General features: G+C 41.9%; 1 protein-coding gene across 15 annotated transcripts in view; it reads left to right on the top strand.

Moving 5' to 3' along the window:
* DOCK7 (dedicator of cytokinesis 7) overlaps positions 1 to 12452 on the top strand; it is a 96604-nt gene that overhangs the window by 18588 nt on the left and 65564 nt on the right. For all 15 annotated transcript variants that reach the window (XM_051796298.1, XM_051796296.1, XM_051796292.1 and 12 more), the window contains exons 3-9: positions 5229 to 5404; positions 5574 to 5642; positions 8199 to 8328; positions 8435 to 8647; positions 9030 to 9115; positions 11014 to 11080; positions 12274 to 12423. In XM_051796298.1, coding sequence (XP_051652258.1) covers positions 5229 to 5404; positions 5574 to 5642; positions 8199 to 8328; positions 8435 to 8647; positions 9030 to 9115; positions 11014 to 11080; positions 12274 to 12423 — 891 coding nt within the window. The remainder of the gene's footprint in view (positions 1 to 5228; positions 5405 to 5573; positions 5643 to 8198; positions 8329 to 8434; positions 8648 to 9029; positions 9116 to 11013; positions 11081 to 12273; positions 12424 to 12452) is intronic.

Raw genomic sequence — 12452 nt, 5'->3', positions numbered from 1 at the left:
TGCACCTGTGGACACTGTGAATTAAATAGTCTGTAGAAGCCAAATCAAGCAGGCTGGTGTCTTAGTTAACTGATGGAACGTGTGTCTATGGTCAGGTTAAGGACATACCTTTGCAGGATTGTTATTTGAAAGTGATGGGTTTGATTTGGGGTAGTTGGGCTGTGTAAGTCTGAAAAAGAGAGTCCTATTTGATTTCTTCTGTATTTTCAGTTTATCAGGACTGTGATAAACACAGTGTTTATGTTGGCAGGGAACAGGTTATGCCCCTCTTACTCATATTGAGCTGCCCTTTCTCTCAGTGTAGTCCTGTTCATTTTAATAGCTCCAGAATAGTGCTTGCCCTCAGTGAGGTGACAGTGTCATCATGGGGTAAAGACCAAGTGAAATCTCTAAGGAATTGTCTGAAAGGTTGTCCAAAATTTCATCTGTAATTACAGCCCACACAAAATCAAAGAGTATGTTTTAAAAGAGCAGCAGTTCTGGGAGCAGGTTTTCTTTGCATATTTTTAGCATGTATTTGCCATTAATTTAGGTTATTCCATAGTCCTGGTTGGGAAGATGCTCAGGACTTTTGCACATTATGGTTTCTGGAGGGTATTAATAAACTTCTTGGATGAAACAGACACCTTGGCAAGGATTTCTTATGGTAACACTCCAGTATTCTGGGGAGATCTCATTGAGGCCTTTCAGTACTTGAAGAGGGCTTATAAAAAAGAAGGCGAGTGGCTTTTTACATAGGCAGATAGTGGTAGGACAAGGGGGAATGGTTTTGAACTGAACGAGGAGAAATTTAGATGAGATATTAGGAAGAAATTCTTCCCTGTGAGGGTGGTGAGGCCCTGGCACGGGTTGCCCAGAGAAGCTGTGGTTGCCCCATCCCTGGATGTGTTCAAGGCCAGGTTGGACAGAGTTTGGAGCAACCTGGTCTAGTGGAAGGTGTCCCTGCCCATGGCAGGTTGGAATAAAATCGGCTTTAAGGTCCCTTCCAATACAAAACACTCCGGGATGATCAGCCAGGTGGTAGATGGGCTGCACATTTGCAAATACTTGACTGGAATTGTCCTTCTGCCTTTGGAAGTCCAATGAAGAAGAACTGACTGTGTTTTGTGGAAGAGGCACCTCCTACTGTTGGTTCCCAGGAGCTGTCAGGAGGAATTGAAAAGGCTTTTTCTGGGAGCAGGACGAAGATTGCTTTCTGCAGCCTGCCAGCAAGCAGGGCTGTGGGAGAGCACAGTTTTATCCTCCTCAGCTGTTCCCCATTTCAGCTGCAGCAGATTTGAAACCTTTTAATGTGCAGCTGACGGGGACTTGCTATTCTTTGATGACTGAGATCGGCTGTACAAAGTATGATGGTCCAAACAGGCCAGGGGAATCAGCTGTTGAGTGCCTGTCCACGTTTTTCCTGAGGAGGTAAGCTGGGCTGGGGAGTTGGAGGTGAGATGGCAGAGCAGGTTCTACTCCTCCATCAGTGGGATGTTGAGTTTGGGTAACCTGGTCTTTATCTGAACTTGTCCAACTCCTTCAGTGTGCACGTTCCATCTGATGGGTTCGTGTGGCAATTTCAGGTGACTGATGCTTTGGTAACATAGGAATAGACCCTGGTGTGCTGTGTGTGTCCTTGTTCCCATCCACACCTTCAGGGTGATGCAGGAGCGTGAAGCAAGACAGGGAAAAGGTTAAGCCATCGGCAGCAGGAGCCATGAGAGGAGCTCTCGTGGTTCCATTCACACACAGAGAAACCATTTAGGTTCATTTTCTTCTTGGTGCATTTATTCATCCTTCTTTCCTCCTCCTCCTCTTTCATCACTTTTCCCCCCACAAATATCCAAAGCCTAAAATAATGTGCTTGCCTTTTACGTGCCAATAGTCTGACACCAAGTAGTTCCTCTTCATACCCATGAATTTATGTTTGGCCTGTTTACTCAGGTGCTAGACAGTATTTCTGGCTGCACAGATGGTGAGTCTAACACGGGCCTCTGGGTTTGACTTTTATGTTTGTTTACATCTTCATGGTACAATAGTTACCAGAGAGACAAACTGGAAGATTGTGAAGTGTAACCTTGGGCCTAATCCTGAGATGGTTGAAGGGCTTGGAAACCCCTGGAGCGCATGGATAGCCCCTAAGCACCACCTGCCTTTCTGTATCCGGTAATTTTTAGCTAGCATAGCCAGTTCATTCATCTCTTGTCCAGTGCTCTTGTTGGACAAGTGAAATTTGAGATGTGAAATGCCAGGAATGAGGAAACATGGTGGGTTTTTGGCAGTGACAGTCTCTGCCCTATGTTTGCTGGGCCCTTTGTGTTTCCCTCAGCTCTGTGTTAATACAGGTTATTTTTCCTTGTCTTTCTGTAGTTTCCTTCTGTTTATTGGGATGAGTGGAGTGGAAAGATTGGAGGGAATGAGGGAGAGGTTCCTCTGTGTTAGAGAATCACAGGTAAATGAGTTTGTGCAAATTCAAACACAACACTTGCACAGGCAGCTCAGCGTTGGAAGGTGCCTCAGCGTTGGAGCTGCCAGTGTGGAAGGGAGGTCGGCAGGAGGAGTGAAAATAAGACTTCAAATGTTATTCCTCAGGGATAAACTGTCACCCCTCAGTGATCTCCTGCCAAATGGAGCTGGTCTGTCTGTTTGTAAGGAACAGGCTGAGGTGGTGACATGTCAGCTGTGATGTGGGAAGGAGCAATGACAACTTCTGCTCCATTGCAAGCATTGCAGTGATGAAAACAGAGAAAAGTATCTGTTTTGTATTCACAGAAGCTCTCCAAATCACATCTTTTGAATCTATTTCAAGAGTCCAGGATTAGAAGGGGAAAAAAGGTTGTGAGGTCAGAGTTAAATAGATGATGATGATGATATTGCATCATATCACAGTGCACAGTGTCCTTGCCAATGGCAGGAGCTTGGAACTAGATGGTCATTAAGGTCCCTTCCAACCCTTCTCTGATGATGCATTTCTTTACACAGAAATTGTGCTGGTTTAAAAGTTAACCAGCAGGGGGAATGAACCCAACTCAAAGGAGAGATTATAAGTCAGAATAACAATTTATTAAAATAATACAGTAAGTACAATAATACAAACAAACAATTGGTCTCAACCCACAAAAACCCAAATGTGTAACCCAGTACCCTGGGGCCTGAACAAAGTGGTGTTCCTTGGGCCCTGTTTGAGTCCAAAGTAAAGGGAGAGGGGAAGAACCTGCTGGTGGGAGAGCTGCTGCAGTCTGGCCAGAACTGGTGATCGCAGTCCAGTGGTGGTCTAAGTCTGGTTGAGAGCGATGAGATGCAGCCGTCCTCTGGATCCCACGAGTGGGTTGAAAAATGTTCCAAAACTCCAAGATTATATATCCTCCAGTTCAGGCAGGAATGCTTGGTACTCTCCTCAGGGCGGGGAGTTCACAAAGGGTGTGAGGACAGAAACATCCTCCTATCTCACAGGCCTCTTAACACCTAGTTTATAGCCTGAGGAGTCAGGCTCTATGGGCAGAAGGTGCGAATAGTCTATTGACAACAATAGTCTAGTTTCTGGGAAATGACATGGAAGGCTATAGAATACAGTTTTGGGTTACACCCACCATGCTCTATGGGCAGAGGGTGCGAATAGTCTATTGACAACAATAGTCTAGTTTCTGGGAAATGACATGGAAGGCTATAGAATACAGTTTTGGGTTACACCCACCATGATGAACTGATCTCAGCTGTCCTAACTAGGACAGAAATGAATTTATATCATTTTCCTAAATTGCAGAAACAAATGCTAAGTGTCTAGACATTGTATTTTTTTGATGAACCAGATTCTTATCTGGCCTAAAGTCATTGGTCCAACTTACCTGACTTCCTTGAAGTCACTCTGTTTTTCTGCTGGAGGATTAGCCTTCTGAGTTTTAAGAAAATGGGAATCATTGAGGGTGGGTGTGGTAGGGAGATTCGTTCAACACCCTCTGTGTTAGCCAAATCTTCTCCTTGAATAAAAAGTTGATTCATTTTAGAACTTTGTGGCAATAATTTTAAAACTGGAATTTGGGATTTGTATAGCAGTTTTTCTTAGAAGCACATTTAAAACTGAAGTACTAAATGTTCTTTTTAAAGTCATCAACACAAGACAAGCTACAGGATAGTTCCCTGTCCCACAGAAATCATCTGGATGACAGGAAAGAGGAAGTTAGAAGAGAAAAACTGCTGAATTTTAATGTGTTTTTGTGACTCTTGTTAAACCACTCAGCCTCACTGGCATGTGCCAGGGAATTCTAGGGAAATCTGTCAGTTGCTGTAGAGACAGGTTCCTCAAAACTTGTTTTTAGTGTTTCATTTTCTTAATGTCTATGTTTATGTATAGCTTCATAGCATAATGATCTCATATCAGAATATATACATGTATTTTTATAATGTACATATGTAAAAATACAAGTTATGCAATGTGAGTATGCTTCCAGTTTATGCAAATTTTCTTTTCATGAATCTAAAAAAAGCTCGGGATGGTGAGATCAGCCCTGCCCTGAAATCTATTGTTTTTGTGCACGTGTTCATTCATTCCTTGTGCTTCAGGTACAGGCTTTGTGCCCAGTAAAGATGATTTTTAAGTATCCATTTTATTTAGAACAGTGTTCCCTCTTGGCATGGGCAGACTCATCATGTCATGATGCCATCATCAAGGCTCTGATACGAGGGAGGAGCTTAAACTTCCACTAGATGAAGGTTGTATTTTGTGTTCCCCAGAGAAGTGGTTTAATTCCAAATAATGTTACTCTTTAGAGTTCTATGGCTGCCTGAGTTCCTGGTAAATCAGGCCTTGGTCTGGATTCCTAGCTGTGCCTGAGGGAGAAAGGGTTCCTGCATCTTGGATCAGGGTCAAGGTTCGCTTTGTGATCAGAGCATGGTCAAAACAAATCCAGGGTCATGCACATGGGAAATGAGGTACTAAGTTTTGTTGAACTTCTTGAAAATAGCTGTAACCTTTTTTGGCTTTATTTGTGTTTTTTAGGTGATAATAGAATGCATCAGAGAAATATGCAGAGGAATATCAGATAAAAGATAAGACATGCAAAACATCTTTGTGATATGTGTTAACTGAGGTTAACACCACTAGGGTTAATCACCATCTGATGTTGCATCAAATTCCTCAACAAGGCAGAAGAACTGGTTTAAAAAAAGCAGAGTAGAAGATGTGCATGTGATTTTTCTTTATTGTTTCACCTCGATTTCAGACCCTCTCATGGCTTGTGTGTCCCCAGGTGCCGCTCACAGAAGCTGTGGACCCCGTGGACCTGGAGGACTATCTCATCACCCACCCGCTCGCCGTGGAGTCGGGACCCCTGAGGGACCTGCTGGAGTTTCCCCCCGATGACATCGAGGTGGTTTATACCCCCCGGGAATGCCGGACACTCGTGTCGGCCGTGCCTGAGGAGAGGTGAGGAATTAATTGCTCTGCGTGGAGTGTCTGCAGGGCTGAAGCCTGGAATTTTGGGCTGCAAATTAAATTGGGCTGGAAAATTAAAGGCAAACCTAAGTAAAAGTATGTATATTTAAGAAGTCGTTATAATGTGTAATTATAATTTGTGGTTTTATTCTTTTAACAGCGAGATGGACCCTCACGTGAGGGACTGTGTCAGAAGTTACACAGAAGACTGGGCGATTGTGAACAGAAAGTGAGTTCCCCTGTGGTATTTGCAGCTTCATTTCATATTTACATTTTTGCAGGTTGGCTAACTGCTATGAGGAGGCTCAAAAATTACTGTCCTGGCTACTGATTCCATGTGCCCTGGCTTTTAGTTGCCCTGTTTAGCTGAACTGATGCTTTGTGTTTAGCTGAAATGATGCTTTGTGTTTGGAAAATTGGATCTTGGACGTCAAAATCCCCTGGGGCATTTGGGAAAATCTAGGGCATTTTAGTCTACAGTTGCTCCTTTACAATGGTAGAGAAATTAGGGAACGTGAACAAGTGAAGTTACTTTCAGCTCTCGTTTCTTTCTTTGTTGCATCTGGTTTTAGCTCTTTTTAGAGAGAAGTTGCATTAATTCTGCTATGATGTGCAATCACAACCATCTAATAGATAAGGTGCCCTCTGCAGCTTTCATTGGTTTCCAAAGAGACTTTGGAAATGTACTTAATTTAAACAAATAATCGCTAATATTTGAACCATCACAACGTTTACCTAATGAACTCACAGTTTAGAGAATGTGCATGCATTGATTATTTCATGCAAATCAGCAGGAAGGTTTCTGAGTGGCTTTCCTTGGAACACAGAGTCTCTCGGATGATTGGAAGTCTGATGACTTCAAGAGCTGCTGTCAAGGAATAAGTGATCCATGTGATGTGTATCACCTACAAATGACTCCACTGCAGCTACAGCTCTGCCCTTGTGGCAGTTGCTACAATTCACTGGTTTAATGTTGTCCTGAGAACCACTTGAGGGGATGCTGAAGATATGCTTTGCACTGCTAATGTGACCCAATAAAAATGTGTTTTGTAATCTCATACCAAAAAAAAAAAACCCACCCAGAAAAAAAACAAACCAAGAGGGAAGGAGATGCTTTATTAACTCCCAGCTTTTGCAGCAGAGTCTGGAATACACCATAGACCTGGACAGTGTGACCCACCCAGCCACCCACTTTTGATTTCTCAGCAACTTTCGTTGTACCTGGCACTCCTGGCTGTGATTCCTGCACTGAGGAGGTTTATTTGGAGGCTTTTTGTCTTATGTGAGTGGCTGCAGGTTGTGCTCTGTGTCAGAGAGGGGATGAAGCTGAAGACCTCAAGGGTTGAAGGTGTGATGAGCAATTGTTGAACTCCAGTCCAAGGTTGTCTTGCCCCTTCAGAGGAGGGAGGGCGCTTCCATAAATATTCATAGCAGTTTTCACTTGGATAAAATTGTGGCAATGGACTGAGTAGAAATAAAAGAGTTACTGCTGGAGCAGGGGAAGAACCCAAAAGCCTGGCTGGGAAGGAGTGAATTGTTTTCCAAGTAAGAATGCCAACAGTTTCCAAGGGCCTTGGCTAGCTCTGAGGGTGCAAAATCCAGCTCTTCTGGCTTTAGGAGAACATGACTTGTGACATTCCATCCTCCTCTTCACCACCCCAGGGGAAATAATCTGTATGTCAGTCTCTGCCTACAGGTCTTTGTAACCAAAATGTTTTTGGGGCAGGCAAATCTCCCATTGAGTAATTCCTTTAGTGATATTGGGAAAGGTAAATAAGTTCTCTTCACTGCTCTGTAAAAAACAATAGCATATTGTGATTTCAACCTTGCAGCATAATTTCTGTGTGCTAGACTGAGGAAGTCAGGTGTGGTTTAGAATGGATTTACACTTACTGGTGGAGGTGTGATGGAAATGAAGACATCCAGGTGAGGATTATACAGATGCTAGTGTTCAACTCTCAGGAATTATAGTCTAGGAAGGAAAATGCATTCCTCCTTTTTCTCCTGCCTTTTGTTATTCACTTCTAGCACATCCATGGTTTTCACACCTCTGTGCATCCTTCTGTGGTAAATTTAGTAACAGGGCATGGTAGGAACAATTAATTGTAGATGTGACCCCGGCACTAATTTGGGGACTGACTTCAGTGAGTATTGTAAGGAGACCATGGCTCTATCCGTGTGTGTGTGTAAGTACACACATGGTGCCATTTGGTACCCACAAATTTGTTAGTCAAAGAGATCCGATGTTGTCAGCAACAGCAGACAGACTGTTTGCTACCAAGTGCTCTTACACCCTGGAAACCTCCGAAGGACCCGATTTCCTTACAAAGATGCTCTGGGAAGACACTTGTTTTAGTTGAGATTGGAAAGTTACCTGTTCTCCAGAGGTGTTCAGGACTTACCTGAGCTGGTGTTGTGGTTTTCAAGGTACCAATATTGTCAGTTCTTGCTCCAGCAGACCCACTGGCCTTCAGTCCTCGTGTTCTTGGCCTGTTCTACTCCTGGCATCACAATTGCACATTTTATGATGACTTTAATTGGCCATTGATAGTCCTTCTTTTGACATCACCCAGGGTTGCTTTATAGATGAACAGAGTCACATTGTAGTTGGTTGCTGGATTATGACCCAGCTCCAGTGGAGGCTGACTGGAAATAGTGTTTGCAGAGAGCAGTTTATGCCTTGAGAGCACCCACACTGATAATACTGGGTTTGTTCTGTGATTCTGCTTCTGGGATTGGGGTCAAAAGGGCTGCTAAGAACGCATTTGAAATACTTTTTTTGCAGATACCACAAGCTGGGAACTGGATTCAATCCCAACACCTTAGACAAACAGAAGGAGAGGCAAAAGGGGCTCCCCAAACAGATCTTTGAGTCTGATGAAGCTCCGGATGGCAACAGTTACCAGGATGAACAAGTAATGTGCCTTTAAAACCTTGCTACATAAAACCTAATTTATAGTTCTGTTTTAAAAGTGCAGTTCCTTTTCCCATTATAAGTTGCTTTAATTTGTTGGATCTCAGGATGACCTTAAGCGACGCTCAATGTCGATTGATGACACTCCCCGGGGCAGCTGGGCCTGCAGTATTTTTGATCTGAAGAACTCCCTTCCAGATGCCCTTCTCCCAAATTTACTGGACCGAACCCCAAATGAGGAGATTGACCACCACAACGAGGACCAGAGGAAGTCCAGTAGGCACAAGGAGCTCTTTGCACTACACCCAGCACCAGACGAGGTATTTTTATATACATGTGGGTGAGACTAAAAAAGTGAAGACTGCCACGTCAATCTGCCACAGATTTAAAGGATTTAAGATCACCTATGTTTAATATCCATGAGAACTGCAGCTATTTTGTGGGTCTCGTGTTTTTTAGCATAGTGTGTTGCCATAGATATTACTTTCTGAAGATTGGTTTTTCTTCATGGTTATGCAATCCCCAGTAATGTAGGAACATTAAAGGGATTTAATTTGGCATATTTATAGCTGCTGATGAATGCAACATGCTGGGAAGCCTCGAATTAAATTGGTGCTCGTGTCTCAGAAGAAAAAAGTGATACATATGTTTGCTTTGTAATGCTGTCAGTGGTTTGTACAACTGTCATGTCTCTAATTTCAGGAGGAGCCTATAGAACGCCTTAGTGTCCCTGAAGTACCCAAAGAGCACTTTGGCCAAAGACTCTTGGTAAAGTGTTTGTCCCTTAAGTAAGTATCACTCCAAGAGAGAGCTGCGTTGCAGAAATTGAGAATTTAAATCTGCTGTTGTATCCATGTGCATCTGGAAAATTCCATCGCTGTGTTTATTACCCTTGGAAGAGATGTTTGATCATAGGCTTAAAGGTTAATTTTCTAAGGGTTGAGTTACACAGTATTGTGCATCAGAGAGTTGTATCTTCAAGACTTTCTGCTTATTGGTGTGACAGAGAAAATATTCACCTCCCTTGGCTTTTCTCCTTGCTGTTATCCAGCTCTACCTGTTCCATGTCACTGGGCTTCACCACACTCATCCAGGGCTATTAAGTTGGCCAGTCACTGGTGTTCAGCTCCCTAACAAGGAAATGGAAGAGGGAAAACAAAAAAGACAAAGATTAAAAAATGCTTAAGCTTTAAAGCGTAAGACAGCCAAAGATTTGCCAAAGTTTAGGCTCAACAACCTTGGCTGTGTCCCTTTAAGAGTGAAGACTTTATATACTTAGTAAGCATTAACTGGAGGAATAGAAACCTGTTAAACAAGTTTAATGAAGTGGAGCTCCTGAATATAGGGTTACCTGCAGCTGGTTCATTGGCTATAACTCTTCTCTAATAACACAAGGTAAAATTTTACTGTTATTCCCTTGGAGAAATAAAGTACAAAACTGATTTTCCACACTGCTGTATTCATCTTCTGTGTCCTCAGTTAGGTCAACCCTTCTTATTAGAGAGCTCCAGTTAGCCTACATTGCTGCTCATAACTGAGATATATGTGTAGGACATATCTCCTGCTCGTAGAGTACTCCAGGACCTAATATAGCCGTAGAGATGAACTGATTTTGCAGCCTTTTATGAACTGGAACAACATAATATGCAGTAGCAGTGGAGCTTCCTGTCGAAAGGATGGTGTCTTTGGCATAAATAAGTTAGATGCTGGAAATTAGTGTTTTCTGCTATTTAAACATCTCTTGCTGACTGTAAATTTATGGCAAATCTACTTGTTTGTGTACTATAGTAATCTCTGAACCTGTACTCACAGGTGTAATCCAAGCATCTGGGGTTGTGCCACCTCAGTAGCACAAAACCAAGCTTATTTTCCCCTGGGAGAAGGCTAAGATGACCTAAGCAGGGTCATTTTCAGGTTAATCTCACCTTTGTTGTGAAACTAGAGACAACACCTGTTTGATGGTGCAGTCCTGTGTGGTGTTCTCCCTGCTGGAAGTACAAATTCCAGGCTGAAAAGCTGAGAGCTCTGTGCAAGGCCCGATGTGTGGGGGATCCTTTTGTGGGGACTACAAGTGCCCAGGTGATCCAACAATAAGTTCAGCTCTATTTGGTAGTTACTGTTCTTGTGGGAAGTGTTTGAGTTCGCATAAATACTGGATAACAGTTACTCCAAAAAGCTGGCACCTTTCTGAAATTGTTTTTGAGATCTTGGTATTTTCTGACAACAGTTAAGTGTTGAAAATTGTCAAAATACCTGTCCCTGACTGTCCAGAGGCAGGAGCCAGTTGGCCATTTAGCCCTGTCAACAGGTCAGCAGACTACATTAGCACATGGGGCAGCTTCTTCAGAGAATCAGAGGAGCTAAGTGGCCCAGTTATTCCAGTTAATGATTCCTTTCCCTTTAAGGAAGCTATTAGGTGGCTTTGCTTGGCTTTCAATGAGTCAATGAGTTGAAAAGGCTTTTAGAATGGTCCTGTTGGAAGGGATCAGCTGCGATGCAGAGGGAGCAGGACAGGAGAGGAGTGGGGGGGATATTGGGGATCAAGATCCCTTTTCAGCAGGACCTGATAATGGATGGCTCAGCTGTTCCTGACATCTCAGTCACCATCACCTAGGAAGGATTTGGGGTTGGTTATTCTTTGTTACAAAATGCAAGTTAACTGATTTTATGTTTCTTTTTTTTCAAGATTCGAAATAGAAATTGAGCCCATTTTTGCAAGCTTGGCTTTGTATGACGTTAAAGAAAAGAAAAAGGTATGGTTTTTTAATTATTTGAGTGATGACATTGCCACTGAAGCTTTACAAACCTGTATTAAAAGCAAAATGGAAGGAATTAATGCTGGAAACAAACTCAGTGACATACTGGTGCTTGGAAGAATGATGAAGGCATTTCATATGCCATCTTGTGTGTTCTTCTGCTTAGTAAAGCAGTTGAGGTATAACCACTTTTCTAAAAATATTATCTAATGTGTGAGTGCCTGAAATCAGAAAAAAAAAATATATATAGTCCAATTTTGGCTTTCAAAAGTCTCTTCTCCACTTAGGTAACTGAAACCTTTTATTTAGATTAGGTTTTTATGACTTTCTTAATCTCTTTTTCGTGACTTACCATGGTGTGGGTCAAGTAACACTTGAATAATGCACAAAAAAGTCATACATGCTAAAATTGCTAAAATCTAAACAAAACTGAGGAGTCCTTTCAAGATCTAAGTTATTGAAAATGCAAAATACATTTATTCGGCTATTTATGTTCTGTATTTAATATTTAAAGAGTCTCTTGGTTTTCCTTATTCTAGATATTAGCAGTAGTGGAGAGAAAAATGTTAAAAATATGCATTTTGACATTTATCTCTTTAAGACCTGAATTTAATGCATCGAGATTTAAGTTATGTAGATGAGAGTATGTGGAATATTATGTGAACTTTGTTTAATATTTAAATCACATTTCATAAGCCAATTTTATCATCTCATTACTCCCATTTTTTTTGCTCTAAGTAGTAAGTTCTTTAGTGACCTCTGGTGTTGATAACCAGCTCACATCCTTTTTGGCTTTGAAGCCTTGATGCAGTCGAGGATTTGGTGTATCAGTGTAGAAAACTCACTGTCTGTCTTTAAAGATATGTTGTTTTTTCTCTTTCTGTTTCTATTTTGATACCTTGGTGTTTTCAGATAGCAATGATGTTCCTAGTCCTGTGATGGAATTACATTCCTTACAGGAGCTGAAAGAAATTTTATAGGTAGTTTGTGTTGTTTGCTCCATTTTCTTTCTCCTTTTCCACTGTCCTGCCTTGATTTCTTAATTAAAAATACTGGTTTTTTTCTTTTTATGCATGGTTTGAAAGGAGGACTTTTTAATGTGTGTTTTAAAACTGTTGTGTTTATGAAGAATTAACAAAAAAAAAAAAAAAGTATAACTAGTGGTTGAAGCTCCCCAATTTCTTCCTTAGATTTCAGAGAATTTCTACTTCGATTTAAATTCTGAACAAATGAAGGGAATGCTTCGGCCTCATGTCCCCCCTGCTGCTATATCCACACTGGCCAGATCTGCCATATTTTCTATCACTTACCCCTCTCAAGATGTCTTTCTGGTAATAAAGGTAAGAAATGCCAGAGAAATTTAAATTGT

Source organism: Manacus candei, unplaced genomic scaffold (genome assembly GCF_025592945.1).
Source record: "Manacus candei isolate 608988 ecotype Guabito, Panama unplaced genomic scaffold, ASM2559294v1 h1tg000005l, whole genome shotgun sequence".
Taxonomy (NCBI): Eukaryota; Metazoa; Chordata; class Aves; order Passeriformes; family Pipridae; genus Manacus; species Manacus candei.
The sequence above is the reverse complement of the archived record's forward strand: the minus strand, read 5'-3'. Positions and strand labels throughout refer to the sequence as shown.